The following is a 19,416-nucleotide window of genomic DNA, read 5'->3' on the forward strand; positions in this document are numbered from 1 at the left end:
GGACCTCTGGCTCTTATTACTGTCTTGGACCTATCTTAGTCAAGTTTACACTAAGTCCTTGGTTCATTTAGTAACAAGGCTGTCAAAGCCTCTGCCATCAGCCCACCCCAAAAGCATCCAGGGGTTAAGAGTGTGGTAGGTGTGTTCTTTGCCAGATAATGCTTGCCCTCAGCTGATGCTCACTAGAACAGGTCCTTCCCTCCAAAAGCTTTTAGTGTGGGGCATAGACCTCTAGTCTAGGTCACTTGGTACCAGCCAGAACTGGACTGTTCTACTATGGAAAGATCACAGGTTTTTAGATAATCCTATGAACTAAATCATGAAGGACTTGGTGCAATGAGGTATTACTGGCCAACTCTCATCTATGGGCAACAGTAAAAATAACTCATCCGATGACGTGATGGCACAAAGTTAGGAATCCAGGGTGTTTGAACTGTATTATTGTTGAGAACCTAGTGAGTCCTACACAAAACAATGAAACAAATTTAGAATTTGGCAATAAGCAAAGTTCAAATGGGAAGAACCATTAGTGACCAGAGGCACGGGTCACCTATTGCATCACACAGATGTGTCTAGAACTAGTAACATAGGGCTGCAGAAATGACTCGGCAGGGAAGAGCACCTGCTGCTCTTGCAGAGGAGCTGGGTTCAGCTCCCAGCACCTACACGGCAGGTCATAACTGTACCTCCAGTTTCAGGAGATCTAAGGCCCTAGCCTCCTTGAGTACTGCATAAACTTGGTGCATAGATATACATGCAGACAGAACACTGATAGAAGTAAAAATCACTTTTTAAAAAGTTGTGACAAGATGCCAAGCCACAAGTATGATTGCTCTGCAAGCTTGATGACCTGAATTGTGGTCCCCTGAACCCTTAATGTATACATACACTGTGCGTGAAGATCTGGGAAGTCCCCCAATGTAAGCTTTCAGTTCTTCTGTGACATCTCTGTCCAGCAAGTGTTTTGCTCTCACTGAGGTAGAGTGTAGGGAGGTAAGGCCTCCACTCCATAGTCTCTTCTATGGAAGTCAGTTCTATGGAACCCAAATCAGAATTAGTTTCCTGCAAACAAGCTGGTACAGCACAGCTTCTCCAAGACAACAGCATTTTGTATCAAGACGACAGTGCAGTGTTTCTAGAGTAAGGGACTGGGAGTGGCCACCAGTGTTCTGCTTTGTACTTCAAGCCACAGTCAGTTTAAAATATATCACATAAGCCAGGCGGTGGTGGTGCACGCCTTTAATCCCAGCACTTGGGAGGCAGAGGCAGGCGGATTTCTGAGTTCGAGGCCAGCCTGGTCTACAGAGTGAGTTCCAGGACAGCCAGGGCTACACGGAGAAACCCTGTCTCGAAAAACCAAAAAAAACAAAAAACAAAACCAAAAACAAAACCACCACCACAGTTCCATTATGGTTTTCACAGTTTATTTAAAAGTTGAATAGTTAAATGTGGACATTTTCCCCAAAAATGAACCATCCCCCACCACACAGACTCTACCACTATTATTTTCCCATGCTCACCACACACTCCTGCAGACACACAGGGATCAGGACCTCAACTGTTCATCAATGCAGGGCGCGCAGAGCCACACGCAGGCCCTTCTGTCCTTTGCATTAGCAGGCTCGGAATGGATTAAGGAGCTAACCTCAACCACCCTTAACCCAGAGTTAGGACTTCCTAACATTCCTTTTTCTTCATCTAAGACATGAAAACCCAAAGCAGTCTTGCTTACAATTCTAAGTCTTACGTTCTAATCTCTGAATGGCTAAGCCAGGACCCCGCTGACCCTTCACAACTTCAAGACCAGCAGAGAGCCTGTCCCAGTTGTAGCTTGGTCAATGACACTGCAAGTTACCACACAGGTGCAAATAATGCTTTAACAGTTATCAACACTTAAAACCAAACTCTAGTAATGCATTAATATGGAACCTCCACATTTTTCTAACACAGCAGAAGTCTTCTAAAGGTGGCAGCAGCTGTGACAGAGAAGGCACTTTGTGCTAAATTCAGTGTTTCTCATGAGAGAATGCCACAGCAGAGGCAGTTCAGCCCAAGCTACAGGCAACCCTTTTGGGTGGAGGGACAAGAATGCCCCAGGGAAGGCATCTGCAAAGGAAAATTTTGTAATCATGATTCCAAGGCAAGATGGCTAAAGTTGGGATAGGAAAATACCAAGACAAACACGGTTGCACCATGGACTGAGGAATGAGCTCAAGGACTCAGCGGGCGGGCTCTGCCTTGATCCCACAGATGCCGTGGGATCCTGCATGGCAGCACCTAAGCCTCCAGCAGGTTCTCTGCTGGCTTCTCAGGAACAAGCTGCGCTGGCAGCACTTGCAGGTATTGCTTGCTGGTCGGCAGCATGTGCCTCAAGACGATCATACAGCCGTGAAGAGACAGTAAGGGTTGTCCATATGGTCCAGGACTCCTTGGCAGTGCCCAGTGGCTTTGTGGGCTTTCTGAGATCAAAAAGGATCACACTAGTACCTCTCCCATCCACAGAAGAGCAGCATGAGTCTTTCGGATGGGAGCTAGGTCAGTGGATCAGGGTCTTTGCCCTAGTACCGTAAGTAAAGTGCACCATGAATGAAGGCTGTGGAAAGCCGCTTGTGCAGGCCGAGGTAGGGGAGAAACCACTGGCATCAGCAAGATGGAGATCGTTCCTTCTGTCACACTACTGGCTGCTCACACAGACTTTCATTATTGCCTTATTTCTTTAACTATAGAATTTTCAGCTATAAAGAGAAAAGAAATACTTGGTGGGCTTGGCAGGTGGCATACACCAGAGCACCGGCATTGGCTGGTACTCAGTGTGGATAAGCTCGGGAACGGTGGATGGCTGCTTTTCCCCTTCATTCTGATGAACTTGGGAAACTCAAATTCTCTTTACAACACATAACAAACTGGCTCATGAGGCTTCAAAAGAAGCAAGCAGCTGCTTATGGCTGACGGAGAAACGCTTGTCTTTGTCCTATCAGCTTCCTGGTGCACGATGGAGGAATATCCATTTACAATCACATTTCAGAGACTTGACTAGGATGTATTCATGAGTTCTACAAACTTCTTGGAAGTTCTTTCAAGAGCGCAAAAGGAAAACCACAATGTTGTACAGAGAGCTCCGCCCCATTTAGGGTTCCCAGCACAGGCCCTATTTTGCTGCCTTCATGTAGGAAGGTATGGCCCCCCTGGCTGTCAGGCCCTCGAAGCGCTTGTACGTGTAATTGATGAAGACCCAGTCTTTATTCTTGTAGTCCGTCTCAGGATGGTTACTTGTGGTCACTGGCAAAGAAACAGACGTGAGATTTGAGTCACTGACCTACCTCAACGGCAACTCGGTCCCAGAGATACAGCACCCTGAAGAACACAGTACAGCTGCCGTGCAGAGAGTTTTATCTTGCATTGTGCAAGTTTTGTACATTGCTCACTTACGTTCTATTTTCCTGCTCAGTCATTTCAGTTTACATAACCTGTATTCTATGAGTAATCGAAGAGCAGTTTATGATTTTCAGCTCAAACAGCTCAACACGGTCCATTCAGTAGTCTCACTGCTACCCACCATAGGGACTGAAAAATCCTTACACAGGGTCAGAGGTCTCCCTCCATACTCTGATGTATAAATACTACCCTAAAATCGCAGGTGATGCTGCAACTCTGAAGACTGTAGTGGCAGCCAGTGGGATTACCTGTGGGCTTAAGAATATCAGACTCTGGAAATTCATCGAAGTTTGAGGTGTCATCGATGCTCTTGATCTCAATAGATATGGCAGCTGGTCTCTCCCTGTCAAGAACAGACATGCCCAATGACCACAGATGGTAGGTATGCGCACAGGATCCTGACCACGTCTCTCTTGGAAGACGCCTCCTTGTCTGACATGGGAAGACTAGTCACTGTTGGCAACATTTTTCCTCTGATGCTAAATAAGCCAAACGACTACATCCAAGCAAAATTATCATTAAAAATTGAAAATTCAGCCAGGCATGCTGGTCCATGCCTTTAATCCCAGCACTTGGGAGGCAGAGGCAGCCTGATCTCTGTGAGTCAAGGCTAGCCTGATGTACAGAGTAAGTCTCAGGATAGCCAGGGCTACACAGAGACCCCGTCTCAAACGCCAACCAGACAAAGCAGTCAGAAAGACAGGAACAAGGGAGCTAATGTAGTCCTCTCTGAAGGGAAACTTTTTCAAAGTAGCCCACTTTCCACTCTACCCTGATTCCACTGGAAAGGTAACAGTAAATTAACAGGATGCTGGCCACAGTGGAGACCAAGGAAAGCAGACTGAGTCCCAGGCCAGCTTAGGTTATACAGTGACACTATCTCAAAAAGAAAAGTCAAGGATCTAAGTGAACACAATTACAGTATAAAACGGCAAGACATTTTCTGCTTAGCAGTCGGTGAGTGCTAATGACAGCTGGAGCTTCAGCAGGTAGTCTAGGTGCCTGAGCCATACCTCCTCCCTGCCCTCTGAATGCCAGCCCTTCCACCTTCTACTCGCTGGTCCTCAGTCTCCCAGTAACAGCCTCTCTCTGCTGGAGGCCCTCAGCCACAGAGGTTAGGTAAGAGCAAAGACACATGCTTCCTGGCCACGCCTGCCCTTTCCTGTCAGCAACAGCTGGGTCTGCTGTTCCTGTGGCACACAGTGGATGGATCTGACTCCTCTAACGCATTTTCACACAATAAAGACCTGGAAATCTCGGGCTTTCCCTTCACTTGCTTTCGGATGCTCTTTCCAGACTACTCTTATAGAAATAATCCACGGATGGTGGCACATTCCTGTATCTAAGCACTTGGGAGAAAGAGGCAAGAGAACCAGGGGTTTGAGATCACCTGCTATATACCTCACAGGAGGCCAGTCTGGGGTACATGAGACCCAGACTGTGGCCAGCAAGATGGCTCAGTGAGTAAAGGTCCTTGCCACACAACCCTGGCACCTGATTTGATCCCCAGAACCACATGACAGAAGGAAAGGACAAAGTCCACAAAGCTGTCCCCCAACCCTCACTCATCCCCATGGCATGCATATCCTTAATGCTGGACACTGTCATCTGGGTGGATACCTGATGTGTTCCCAGTCAACACCTTCAAAAAAAGGATTATGTTTTATTTCCTCAACTCCAGGGGCTCCAATTCTATGTTCCCATTCACAGCAGAACCTGGAAAAAACAACAGGCTTTTCAGCACACTGCATTTTCTTGAGAAAAAGGAAATGCCAGGCTCCTGCATGCTCTTTCCAGGACCCCCCACCCCTGGAGAAGGAAGCAAGAGCCCGCAGGGTTCACTCCTATAACAAGGCTGAGCATGGAAGACGCCTGCTCTGCTACCTCAGAATCAGGCCCTTGGCTTTCTCCGAGACAGGAACTTCTGGGGGAAAGGTCAACGTCTCCTTCCAGTTCATCACCTTCTTGTATGTCTCTTGTGGGGTCTCAGAGCAGAACGGTGGGTAGCCTGGAATGAGCAGGAAGTGTGGATCTTTACCACCCAGAACACAGACCTGGTCTGACTAAGGAATTCCCAGTATGACCCATGTCTCTAACAACAGCTTGACCTCCACATATTCATTCCTTCCCCATGCTGGGGGGGATTTCCATTCAGCCCAGAAAACATCTAAACTCATTTTTCATCATTTTTCTCCAAAGCAGAAAGTTTATCTCTGATACACTAGAGAGCCAACTGGAAAGTCAGCTGACGGTTGAGACTGGGAAGGGGAAGGACATAAGCAGAGACGCAGTGTGGGAGTCAACACGCTGGAAGAAAGGAAGGGACACCATGGTTAAAAAGGTCCCCACTCTAGAGAGTCCCTCTTACGGCTTAACGTGAGTAAGCTACAAGCAAGTGTTTCAGAGAGACCATCCCAGCTCTTCTGGGAAGTGCAGGCAAGAGGATAAGCACTTGCCTCCCTGTCTACCTCCAGCCTGCCCTCCACACATGGAGTACGTCCGTGTCCAGTGTCTCTCAGATCATCTGACAAGGGACTCATCCCACCTGTCATCAGTCTCCCCTACTTGTGCTCAGTGGCCTATGGCTACACCCTAGACGTGTCCCTGAATACAGAGACACAGCATCCAAATACAAGGGAGGATGAAAGGTTCCATGCTCTCAAAGCTTCAGAGACAAAGCAAGACAAGTGCACACGCTTAGACACTGCCTTGGTTAGTTCCTTGTACACAATAGGTGCCGGGTAAGGATGGTTAAGGGGCAGACGGAGGGAATGAAGGAACAAACGGACTTAGAAATAATGAATGACAAAATGTCAGGGAGCCCATTTGAGGGAGCTGTCCATCAAGGAACTTCACTCCAAAGGCAGGTGAGCCAAGCACTTAGCTGGCCTCTGAATGCTTCAGTGTGACAGCATGTAGCAGTCTCCCCTGGGTGCACAGGAAGCAGTGTGACAGCATGTACCAGTCTTTCCTGGGTATACAGGAAGCACGGGACTCACCGATGAGCATCTCGTACATGATGACCCCGAGGGACCACCAGTCGCAGAGCTTGTTGTACCCTGTCTGCATGAACACCTCCGGAGCAATGTAGTCAGGCGTGCCCACTGTAGAGAAGGCCTGAAATATGTCCACACGTTAGAGAGGCCCGGCCAGGACAGAGTGCCTGAGCTCAGAATGTCAGTCCAGAGACCAAAGGCCGCAAGCTCCATCAGAGTACCCCAAACTACGAAAGCAGGACAGCCCCAGCAAAATACAAGCTTATCTGTGACAGCACTTTCCAAAATGAACAATAAAGCTTTGTTAATAAGGCAAAAGACCCCTTCTGCACACACCCAGAGCCCACGCCGTAGGTGAGTAAGCACCCATTAAGAACCAGGCTCTACACCTGAATGAGCCTTCCTCATTCTGCTCAGGTGTCTGAAAGGACATCTAGCCCAGTGCTGCAGCTAACACTTGACATCCACACTCGTCACTCAAGCCCTGAGAACTAGTGAGGGACAACACCAGTCTGGAGACAGGAGGTCCTACTCCAAATCACCTATTTACTGCTGAGGGAAGTTAACAAACACACTGAAAGTCTACGTCAGCACTATCCTAGGTAAAGTGCCCACAACCCACAGACCTGCCATGGTATTACAGTGCATATGCAAAGTGCTGCCCTTTCTACATAATGCACGTGTGACCACCCTTACAAAGTACAGCTCACATTCCGTCTCACATATGAACAAGCCAACAAATCGTCTATCAGGAATCAATGTTGTTGTGGCTGGAGAGAAGGCTCAGTGGGAAAGGGTACTGGCCTGACCGCTCCTGCAAAGGACCTGGATTTAATTTCCAGAACCCACATAGTGGCTCACAACCATCTCTAACTCCTTCCAGGGGATCCCATTCTTACACACACGCACAGGAGTTTTGGTCCAGCAAGATGGCTCAACTGGTAAAAGCACTTGCCACAAAGACTGATGACCCGACTCTGAGCCCTACAAACCTTAAGGTGGAAGAGGATTCCTACACGTTGTCTTCTGACAACACACATGGATGTGTGTGCACACACAAAGGAAATAAGACTGAAGTTTTCTCAGTAATAATTCAGTGGTGAGTGTACCCTATTTAAATAGCTTTCAACATACTAGTAAGGTAAACGGAATGAGCTATGTGCTTACTTTCAAGCTTCGGGTGCATAATTTTGGATGTGTGCATAGTCGAACACTAAACATCTTTCAGTTCTGACTACCGAGTACTTTTTACCACAAAGTAAGGCAAGGCAAGGCAGATGAACAGGAGTCCTGACTTGCCTAAGGGGATCAACATGTTAAGCTTAAGAGAGAGTGTCTTAAGGTGGTCATGGTGGGATATCCGTAATCCTAGCACACTGGTAGACTGGAGAGGGCTGGGGGAGGGGTGTTTTCAAAGCCAGCCTCAGTTTTATAGAGTCTTAGGCTAGCCTGTGCTATAGGAAACTTTATATCAAAAATAAGTGCTCGGCCGGGGGTTGGTGGTTGCATGCCTTTAATCCCAGCACTTGGGAGGCAGAGGCAGGCGGATTTCTGAGTTCGAGGCCAGCCTGGTCTACAGAGTGAGTTCCAGGACAGCCAGGGCTACACAGAGAAACCCTGTCTCGAAAAACCAAAAAAAAAAAAACAAACAAACAAAAAAAGTGCTCTAAGTTCAAGGCATGCCAGGCAAGCAACTATTACTGAGCTGCAACCCCACGCCATTAGTGTTCTTTTTACAACTCACTCAGGCTGTTTGTAGTATTTCAGAAGCCTCCAGTATTACTTACTAGCTGGCGTCTGTTTCTTTTCCAGGTCTCTGCTTTCCTTTTGGAATTCATGTTCTGAAAAGCTAAAAGTAGAGACATCAAGTCCTAATCAAAATTCAGAACTAGTACTAGTCATACCATGCACCCACCAAACACCCCGACAGTCAAGCCTGGTAGTGGAGGTAGAGGAAAGCAGATAGATCTCTGTCGATTTTAGGCAAGCCTGGGATACACAGAGAAAGCCTACCTCAATGCAACAAAGTAAAACAAACACACACAGCCAGTCTGCTCCGGGGTGACTCACTCTATCGGCCCAAACATAAGCTCTAAACCCAGCAGCTCCAAGAGTCACAGTGGAGTTGTGAATAGTTTTAGGTGGCTCAAACAGCCAGAAAGGACAGATAGGCCTTATCAAAACTATAGAGAAGGGAGTGCAAATGTTGATCAACTGTACATTTATTTATGGGCTCTGTTGTTGTTTGTGGGTTTGGGTAATGGTACTGGTGAAGGCAGGCAGGGCCTTCTGCATGCTAGGCAAGCAGTCTTTCCGAGCGACAACCTGATGTCTCTACAGCACAGCTGGAAGCACTCACCTCGCCCGTCAGACAGCTTAGGGATACAGAAAGGTACTGGGTCTCTTGTGCACACTGCTGGGAGACTCTCTCAGGTTTCTCCGGTCACCAGGGAAATCACGCTTACCCACCAAGTTAAGGACCAGGTGGGCAGGCAGCTAACGTCACTGTTCACTTACTGAAATCACTGGGCAGGCTATGGTTCAGGTTCCTATAGAATTCTGTCCTGTGTGCTTTTTTCAGGCCTGTGCAGAGGCCAAAGTCAGAAAGTTTCACATGGCCCTGTGAGAGAAGGAGAAACAAGGTGATGTGTGACGGACATGCTTGGACAGGCAGACACCATTACCTCCCAGCTTCCGGTGCATCTCCCGCCAACAGACTGCTCCCGCCTAGCTGACTATAAGGAAAACCACACAACAACACACTTAAGCAGAATTCCAGCTAAGTGTGTGGCCCATGTCTTTAATCCCACCACTTAGGAGGCAGAGGCAAGGAGATCTGAGTTTGAGGCCAGCCTTGTCTACAGAGAGAGTTCCTTGACAGCCAGGGTACCTAGAGAAACCAATTAAGTACTGAAGCCAGACATGCTAGTCCATACCTCTAATTCCAGCACTGGAGACAGAAGCAGGTTGATTTAGGTCAGCCTGGTCTACATAGTGAGACCTGTCTCAAAAAAAAAAAAAAAACAACAACAAAAAAAAAACCAGCCAGAAACCAGTGGTCATGTTTCAGTTATGAGACTGCACATTACATTTCTTCTTTTAACTGTGTATTGTTCTAAATTTTTACTCTATGAGATTATTCTTTTTTGTTGTTGTTGTTTTTTGTTTTTTTTTCGAGACAGGGTTTCTCTGTGTAGTCCTGGCTGTCCTGAAACTCACTCTGTAGACCAGGCTAGCCTCGAACTCTCGAACTCAGAAATCCGCCTGCCTCTCCCTCCCAAGTGCTGGGATTAAAGGCGTGCGCCACCACCGGCCGGCTGAGATTATTCTTTTTTATTAGCATATATTACTTATGCAGAAAATGGGCTTCAGACTGACATTTTCCTATATGTTTAGGAGAGAACCCTATGCAGCCATTCACTGCCTTCTGCTGTCTTCTCTCTCTTCTCTCACTGGCTTGGAACCTCCTAGTTAGGCGAGGCTGGCTGGGCACCAGCCCCAGGGACCCCCCTGTGCCCCACCCCAGTTCTGAGATCACAGCTGCGTGCCTTCCTTCACGCCTGGCTCTATATGCATCCTTACAGAACAGAACTGCAGACGCCAAGACATTACCTGATAAGCCTCCTGCCCTCATGACACAGCAAGTAAGGTTTCTACAGAAAGACAAGAATCCTGGGCCTCTTAAAGAAACCTAGAAAGTTACCAAAAGAGACAGTAGTGTACACCTTTGATCCCAGCACTCAGAAGGCAGAGGCAGGCAGATCTCTTTTGAAAGCCTGGTCTACGGAGTGAGTTCCAGGATACCCAAGCTATACAGAGAAACCCTGTCTCAGAAAAGAAAAAAAAAAAAGAGGAGAGGGGAAAGGGGAGGGTAAGGAAGGGGAGGGGAGGGAAGGGAAGGGGGAGAGGAAGAGGAGCTGGAGAGATGGCTCAGCAGTTAAGAGCACCAACTACTCTTCCACATGGTGGCTCACTACCATCTCAGTGACAGTGTACTCATATAAATAAAATAAGATTCTTTTTTTGAAAACAAAATAAAAGAAAAGAAAAGAAGGAAGAAGGCAGGCAAGCAGCAGCAGGGAGGATATCACAGTAGGAGTAGGACACTTTCAATACAAACAAAAACTTCTGGTTTACAAGTAAAACATTCTAGAGTTCTAGAGCCAAAGGACATGGAAGCACACCATACCCACTGTGGCTGTTTGTAATCTTATGCTAATGGGGTCTCCCAAATCAGTCTGCGCGAGAGGGTCTGCGCAGCCTCTGGGAACCTGACTAAAGATGCCAAAAGCCAATTGCTGGGACACAGACACGGGTGGGATTTTAGGTTTCCGAGGCTTGGGACCTCAAGGAGGAGGAAAGAAAGAGCTGTGTGCAAGAGAGAAAAGCAGAGCCGCCATGTAAGGGGGCCAGGAGAGTGCAGCCCAGAAGGCTGCTCAACTGGGTCTGGAGCAGCCCAGATGGAACAGAGACTATGGAAGTAGTAACTGGGAACTATTGGAGGGAGGGAGAGGGAGATTCTAACAGCACGGAGGGTAGGCAGTAGCCCAGCGACTGTGCTGCCTAAGGCACATAAATATAAAGGCTGTGTGTGTGGCTTTCATTCGGGAACATAAGCCATTGAGGCGCGTAGCAAGCCCGTGACGGGATTTATTTAAAATACTAATACTATACCCGCTTTCTCACGAGAAAGAGAGAGCAGTGAGTGCAAATGCCCAGTTACCGCAAGTGTAGCCACCGGCACAGACTCCTCCCGTGGCCTCAGCAACAGCACTACTTGCATCAGTGAGGTAGAACAATAAAGGCTGCAGGAGGCTGGGGCTCCTCTGGGAGCATGGTGCATGCGGCACCCTGCTTTGTGCTGGACTCTGTGGCAGGCTTTGCTGCTGCCACCTTCTTCCTGGTGCTTCAACAGAGGAAGGTTGCTAGCTGCTGCACCAGCCAAGCAGCGTCAGACATTCAGGGAAGATGGCTGTCTCTGCCTCATTACAAAACTGACTTGGTTGTATTTGTGTTTGCACACAAAGTCTCCTTGTAACTCAAGCTGGATGTGGAATTCCTAGCCTCCAACTTCTGCCTCCCAAGTGGTGGAAGCACCGGTGTCCGTCACCATACTATGCCCTGCTTAATGTTCTTGAGACAGAGCCTTACTATGTAGCCCTGTCTGCCACAGATCTCCCTGTGTAGACCAGCCTGGCTCTGCCTCCTGAATGCTGGAATTCAAATCATGTCTGTTTTTTTTAAAGAACATTCAATGAAATTACAGAATCATAGTTCAGAGACAGGCTATGATGGCAAACTTACCTGTAAGAAGGACACAAGCATAAAGGCTCACCGTTCCCATGATCACTGCATGTGACAGGCGTTACAGCCAGGGCTGCCCATCCCAACAGACAGGCCTGGCAGGTGCCGTGTGCCCACGTACCTTGCTGTCCAAGAGAAGGTTGTCGGGTTTGATGTCTCTGTGGATGAACCCCAGCTGGTGGATGGAGTCGATGGCTAACACCGTCTCTGCTATGTAAAACTGCGTCTCCTCTTCTGTCAGAGTATCTTTCTTCATCAATAAAGTCATCATGTCCCCTGGAAGCAGAAAGATACAAAGCCACCACCATACACACATAATCCAAGTGCGCGCACGCGCACACACACATGTAAAATATGAGTAAGAACCAGTTTTTAAATATGTCTTCATTATCTGCCAATATAAGCCAACTACACCCAACTGTGCTGTGTCCCATAAAGTGATCTACAGAGTTACCATGGGAGGAACAGCAACAAGCCTCTAATATGGAAAGGGTAAAAATCACACTCAGAGAGACATGTCTTGCAGCTAAGCTAGGTGAGCACTACGCTTTAATTTCATTTTCCTCTTTAGAGAAGTAAGAATTTCTCCACAATTACAAAGGATATCTGCCTATTTTGGACCAGAGGAAAATCTACTTGACTTTTACATTTTCTCACATATCTGTAAAGTTGTCTATGTCTAGAGGCAAATGGCAATTCCACACAGCTTGAACTGCTGTCTTAGAATGACGTGCCAAACACAATTTCGGGAGACTTAAACAAGGCTCCCACTAACATGCGGAGGCAAACCCATGGGAGACAGCTGTGGAGAGTGGAGCAGCAGTCACAGATGCTGAGCCCACTCCTCCCCACTGGACTTTAGCTGCCTTACAGGTGAGGTCACTGCCGGCTCCCAAGACCACAGGGCCTTCTAACACCTTCCTTGAGGATTTAAGTGGATGCAACTATCATCATATAACTTTTCATCTACTGACAAATTCCTTAGTTTCCTACAAGATGAAAATTTAAAGCTTAATACCAGCATCATAAAGCAAGAGAAAAAAAGATTCATATCCTAAAATTCAGCAATTAAACAAAAGCAAAGAGAATATGTAAAGTAGCTAAAAGGCTAAGAAAAACAGATGGTTCAGTTTCTACCTCATGTAAAATGACCTAGAGTAGAGAGAAAGGAAGAAAGCTCTGGGATCCATCGCCTCCTGCTGCCCTCTGAGCCTGTCTGAGGCGGGGGCAGTGGGGATGCCGACCCTAAGGTCCCAGCCGCTGTAGGCCTCACTTGTGTGCTCTCAGGGCTCTGCAGGCCAGCATCACCAAACACAAAGGGCGGGGTCCAAGGGACATGAGGAGCTAAGGAAGAGCTGCAGCAATGGCTAGCACACACATGGTAGCCAAGCCATTCCCTACTGAAGAGCTTAAGGGGAAAAGGTGTTCTACTAGTCAACTCTGTGCTATAATCCTCATCAGTGGTTAGTAAAAGTTACTGGTGACCCTGGGTCTAAGTTAAGGGGTGTCACAAGACCAATATAGTATTCGCCAATAATTATACTCGCTTTGTTAAAAACCAAAAAGAAAAAAGCTACCTTCTGTTTGCTCAGAGTTCACTGGTTTATCAGGAAAGAGACTGTTCCCAAAACAGATGGGACACCCTGCTCTGGCTTACCTGTCTAGGCTTGACACCTCAGAGAGGAGAGTGAACTCTAGATATTAATATAGGTAAAGAGGAAGTCACCCTAACAAACCACAGAAAAAGAAACAAAAATGCTGAAGCAAACAATGCTATCGCTTCAGTCTGGTCACCTGGACAACCCATGCTGGCGCCAACTGGCAGCAGGCAGGCAGAGCTCCCTACCTGGTCTAAATGTGTTTAAAGGAAAAGTAAGTAGAAGGCCTGTCCACCTGAAATGGTGAGTGGACGGCAGAGAGGCAGGCAGCACAAGGCTGGCTACTGCCCTCCTCTGCGGACCTAGAACAGACACAGAAAGCGATTCTGTGAGCAGAGTTAGAGGAAGAAAGGAGGGCTCATTGTTGACGTGAAGGAGAGAGCACAGAACAGAAGGAAATCGACCTTTCATTGTGCAGTAATTACCTCCAGGCAGGAACTCCATGATTAGGTAGAGGTTTAGCTTATCCTGAAAACTATAGAACATTTTCACCACCCACAAACTGTCTGCCTCCACTAGAATGTCACGCTCCGCACGGATGTGGCCAACCTGGAGGTACATGCATTCGATTAATGACAAGCCTTGCTCTGCTGTAAACTCTTATCTGTTTAAACAATTTAAATACTGTTTTGAGTATCCAGTTGTGATGAGCAAAAGTTCTGCTAACACACACTGACCAACTTGAAACTGACATTGACTTGAAGGAACTCAGTGACAGAAACCTGCTGAGAGAGGCTTTTAAACCTGCAAAGGAATGAATGGCTTCAAACCAACACAACTGAGCAGTGCCACAAAGTAAACCTCTGATTCGTTAAAATTTCCGTCCTTTTAAATAAATACATTTATTATATATATTTTTAAGTTTACTTATTTATTTTTATTTTTTTAAGCCAGAGATTCATGTATCCATGCTGGCTTTGAACTCTGCCTCTGGATCTCTCTGCTTCCATCTCCAAAACTCAAAGATTATAGGCATGAAGCACCACACAGGTTTATGTGGTAAGAGGTTCGGCAGGCACTCCAGCCGTGTCCCCAGCCCCCTGTTCCAGTAACCCCGTAGATAAGCAGTCCCCAGAGTGAGGCCCGAGCAGTCCCACCGCAGGCTGCACTGCCTAGGTGAGTTGGTTTCTGTCTGAGGTTCCTGTCTTGTCTTGTTCCGGCTACACAAGGTATCTCCTGTTCCTTAACTACTCAGCTGCATGCCCCCAAAACTGATATCAAAATAACGGAGCCCCAAGGGACAGGTAGGTCACCATGACACCACAGGACTCTAGCTGTAGCTCACCGCTGTGCATTACAGGATGAAAGAAAAAAGGTCTCGAGGATTCAAAATCATGGCTTTTCTCGGTTTCTACATTTGCTGCAAAATGAGATGGAGCTACAGGCCGCTTGGGAGACCGGCAGAACCGCCTGTTACAATAGAACGCTGTAAGAGCAGGGGTGTGGCTCAGCTGATAAAGAGCTTACACGGCATGGATGGAGCCCTGGGTTTGATCCCCAACACCATGTAAGGTGGGGGTGGAGGTGCATGCCTGCAGGTCTAGCACTTGAGAGGTGGAGGTGGGAGGATCAGGAGTTCAGAGTCACCCTCCTCCACTACAGAGCAAGTCTGAGACCAGCCATGGCTAGGTGACAACCTGTCTCAAAAGTGGTGATCATTAGATCAACCTGTCATTATTCAAAATATGGAATAGTAACCAAAACATTATTGCATATTTTCAAATTACACCCCTCCTTTCTTTTTTAAGTGTCACAAGAGCCAAAGATGGAGTGAATCAAATCTAAGCTCGTTAAGACTCAGTCCAAGCCTGCAATAAGTTCCAAAGTCAAAGACCTATATGAGGAGCCATGAACTGGCACGTCTATGGTTCTCGTACACTGCCCGCTTTGTTGGGATACCTTCAGCAGGGCCACAGATCTTCCGTCCCTCACCTGGAGACACACATTACTGTCCCCTGACCTTATCTAACCTGCCTGTTCTCCCAATCGCTGTGGGCCTTGAAGGTGTCATCTGTGTATACATCTCAGTTTGGTGTCTCCATTCATATGGAGCTCTCTGAAGCTTCAGTGTGTGAAAGGGTTTGCTGAGTGCTATTGATGGCACATGCGTGCTGAGACCGGTGCTGTGAAACCACAGGCAAGACAAACACCTGCCTGTACTTGCCTCAGCAGAAGAAAAGCTTGTGGAAATTTACTGCCTCCTGCTGATCTGTAGCTGAGTCAATGAGCTGAGGCCAGAAGACTGGCCTCTGCTCTCCTGGGGCCCTACCTACTGCAAGGATCCTAAGAAAAGAGAAGGCACCAGCGTTACCACTCGTCACTCAGACTGGAAGACACCATGGTGACTACACTGTTTCCTGTTGATCAAGAGGAAAGCTAACCGCTGTGAGTCTACCTCTCCTTCTCTCCTGAGGCTGACGTGGCAGCTAGAAGCCTTAAGGTATAGAAGTGGAGTCAGCCGAACACAGAGCCAGAGGTGTGGCTCACAGCACAAGGTTCTCGTCCCTATCTGGACATCTGAGGCATGGAGGAAGCTGACACAGTCAGTCCTGTCCGTCCACAGCAGTGCAGCAGCACTGACCTCACCACAGACAATGTCTGGCACTAGCTGATGCTCATGTCTTATCTTTTCTTTCTTTTAAAACATTTTTTATTAATTACTTTATTTACACCCCAAATGTTGCCTCTCTCCCATTCCCCCTCTCCCCCTTCCTGTCCTCCCCCCCAGTCCTCCTCTCCCCCTTCCTGTCCTCCCCCCCAGTCCCCCTCTCCCCCTTCCTGTCCTCCCCCCCAGCGCTGGAACTAAAGGTGTGTGCTCAGGGCTGGAGAGATGGCTCAGCAGTTAAGAGCTCTTCCTGAGGTCCTGAGTTCAGTTCCCAGCTACCACATGGTGGCTCACAACCATCTGTAATGGGATCTGATGCCCTCTTCTGGTGTGTCTGAAGACAGCTACAGTGTGCTCACATAAAATAGGTAAATAAATCTTTAAAAAAATAAATAAATAATATGTGCCACCACAGTCCCTTTCTAACCTGAAGCATTTTTTTTGTTTTCAATGCATGCGTGTACATGTGTGTGAGTGGAGGGCAGAGGACAGCTCCCAGGATGAGTACTTCTCTCCTTCCACTCTGTGGGTCCCGCATGAGAAAACCTCAGGTCAAGTGCCTCACACTCTGAGCCCTCACCAGCTTCCTCGCTGCTCACTCTCAGGACAGCTTCACAAACTGAGAGGAGTTGTGAGTGTGGCTAAAATTATACAAAGTGCGTACTGTAAAACTTCTCACATCCCACAAATACCCTAGCTAAACAACACAGCCGTGACTTCCCTCAATGACATCAGCTGCTCCTCTCTTGTCGGTGCCTGAACATCTATGCACACCATACGCTCGCTGCCCTAGGCAGCACACACATAGGGCTGTAAAGCACTCTGCGGCAGTTGGTGTTTGCATAGACTACAATAATAGCTGAAGATTTGCTAATGATCTGCTTTCAGCTGGAATTAAGAATCCAAGGCTTGGGCTGAAGATGTGGCTCAGAGGTTGAGAGTACTGGCTGCTCTTCCAGAGATCCCGAGTTTAATTTCCAGCAACCATGCGGTGGCTCACAACCATCTGTAATGAGATGTGGTGCCTTCTTCTGGTGTGCAGGCATGCAGGCAGAACATTCCATACATAATAAATAAATATATCTTAAAAAAAATTTAAAGCATAGCTGGGCATGGTTGGTGTACGACTTTAATCCCAACACTCAGGAGACAGAGGCAGGTAGATCTCTAAGTTCAAGGCTAGCCTGGTCTACAAAGCAAGTCCAGGACAGCCAGAGCTGGTTACACTGAGAAACCCAGTCTCAAAAAAAACAAAAACAAAAAAGAATAAAAGAACTCAAGGCTTCCCAGTAAAACATTTAAAACAACAACAACAACAACAAAAAAGACTTAATAATTGTTACGTGACTGGGTTGGTTTGCTTCTATGTATAGTCTCAGACCACGTGCATGCACTGCCCAAAGAGGCCAGTAGAGGGGGGTCACATTCCCCGGGCCTGAAATAATTGACCATTATGATCCATCACATGGGTGCCAGGAATTCAATTCAGGTCTCTGGAACAGCAGCAGTTCTTTTAGCCATTCATTCAGCCGTCTCTCCAGCCTCAAGACCACAACATCTGGAGGAGGCACTTGACTGTAGACAGGAAAGACTCCACGACTACAATCCTCTGGTGGCAGAGAACACTACATTTGGGGACAGCCTCTATCCTCGCTGCTCCAAATGAGTTCTGCCTGGCACAAGGCCTCTGGCCTTACATTGGAATCCCGCATTAGTGTCACCCATTGCTACCTCTTCTGGGGCAACCAGCTGAACTAAACAACTAAACCAGACCCACAGAAGGTCTGCACTCTTTAAAAAAAAAAAAAAAGCTATCCTATGGAATTTGCATTAAGTATGTCTGTCAGATCTGGTTTCACCAAGAGCTTCATCCTTACTGGATAACGTGGGCTGTTAACTCAGGAGGGCCCAGGGCCTGCACAGCATACACAAGCACTCTACTGCGAGGCTCCATGTAGGCCCGAGAGAGTTCCTAATCATAAAGGAGACATTCTATTGCCCTGCCATTTACAGTTTCCAAATGAATTCAGACACCGGCAAGCTGGTCTCCCCGGGATACCAATGAGCTTCACAGAGGACCCATCTTTGGTTAGGTACAGAGTATAGTGTATTCAGACACATCAGTTCTACCTCCCCATCCATGGAGTACAAAAAACTCCCAGCATTCCAGGCCTGACCTCAAAGGAGGTTCTCTAGCAAGTGTAGTTGTGGTTACCTAGGAGACCCAAAGCTGCGTCCCTCACAGTCCTGACTGTAAAGCACTATTGTGTGTTCACAGGCCTTGTTTGCATTTTTAAACATGCAAGTGCATCTTTTGAGGAGAAAAACAATTACAAGTACAATATGCATTAGAGAACTAACTAGAGAAAACTGTAGTAAAACAAACACAACAACTAAGCCAACAGAGTAATTAGGCAACACGTCCCCAAAGCTGACTGATGGCAGCTCCCCTCAGTTACCTGCTCCTTCTCCAGCATGTCTGCTTTGCGCAGGATCTTCATTGCGTACACATGGCCTGTGTCTTTCTTCTGAACAAGCCGCACCTGGAAGGTCACCAAAGACGTGCTAAGTCAAGTTCGCACTGCCAAGCTAAGGATTTGTATTTCCAACATCAGGGATCACACCCAAGGCTTCACAAATACTACTTACACTAGAAAAGCATTATAATTTTAATGTAAGAATAACTAGCAAAAATAGACACTTTTAATGTTACAAACAAATCTCTTGTACAACTGTGACAATGATGAGAATCAACTATCTCCACGTCTCAACAGCTTTGGCTCCAACTGAACACGTGTAGAAGCCTTTAGTTCCAAATTTAAGGCCTAGTTAAAGCCATGACAAGTATCTGACAGTCAACTTAGAAAGCCTAAGTAACAATCACAACATTTAAAATGAAAATGACATATCGGACCCACTCGAAATCCTAGCACTCAAGGGGCTGAAGCAGAACTGACAGCAGCTTGAAGCTAGCCTGGCTATGCTGAGACCAAACAAAACAAACAAAACAAACCACGAAAATAAAACCCTATTCTTGGAGAAAATATACAAAAATAGAAGAAAAAACCAGCACTTTTAAATGTTTTTAATTAACTTTTTACTTTAATGTTTACGTGTATGGGTGTTTTGCCTACAAGTACGCCAGTGCACCACATGCAGCAGTGTCTGAGGAAGCCAAGGGGAAGAATGGATTCCGCAAAGACTGCAATTAAAGCCAGCTGCTGACCGCTATGTGGACGCTGGGAGTTCTCAAAGAGAAGCAAGCGCTCTTCCCCACTTAGGCAGAGGCTCACTATACAGCCCTAGCTGGTCCCAATTCAGAGATCCGCCTGCCTCTGCCTCCTTAGTGCCTGACTTAAAAACGTGTGCCACAATGCCCAACTGATCTGTTTGTGTGCACGTGTATGTCTATGTGTAG

At 47.2% G+C, this 19,416-nt stretch overlaps 1 protein-coding gene across 3 annotated transcripts in view; it reads right to left on the reverse strand.

Annotated features, from left to right (window-relative positions):
* Nucleotides 1-1,402: 1,402 nt before the first annotated feature.
* The window catches only part of Stk38 (serine/threonine kinase 38), a 32,539-nt gene continuing 14,525 nt past the window's right edge, over nt 1,403-19,416 (reverse strand). For 2 of the 3 annotated variants that reach the window (XM_028767844.1, XM_028767845.1), the window contains exons 5-14: nt 18,458-18,541; nt 13,819-13,942; nt 11,857-12,011; nt 8,949-9,051; nt 8,219-8,280; nt 6,435-6,552; nt 5,320-5,443; nt 5,056-5,151; nt 3,684-3,778; nt 3,149-3,279 (exon numbers count right to left, since the gene is read on the reverse strand). In XM_028767844.1, coding sequence (XP_028623677.1) covers nt 3,149-3,279; nt 3,684-3,778; nt 5,056-5,151; nt 5,320-5,443; nt 6,435-6,552; nt 8,219-8,280; nt 8,949-9,051; nt 11,857-12,011; nt 13,819-13,942; nt 18,458-18,541 — 1,092 coding nt within the window. Of the gene's footprint in view, nt 3,280-3,683; nt 3,779-5,055; nt 5,152-5,319; nt 5,444-6,434; nt 6,553-8,218; nt 8,281-8,948; nt 9,052-11,856; nt 12,012-13,818; nt 13,943-18,457; nt 18,542-19,416 lie in introns of all 3 variants that reach the window. The other variant, XM_028767843.1, reaches the window with a different exon arrangement.

The sequence above is a fragment of the Grammomys surdaster genome, unplaced genomic scaffold (assembly GCF_004785775.1).
Source record: "Grammomys surdaster isolate TR1022 unplaced genomic scaffold, NIH_TR_1.0 183, whole genome shotgun sequence".
Classification (NCBI taxonomy): domain Eukaryota; kingdom Metazoa; phylum Chordata; class Mammalia; order Rodentia; family Muridae; genus Grammomys; species Grammomys surdaster.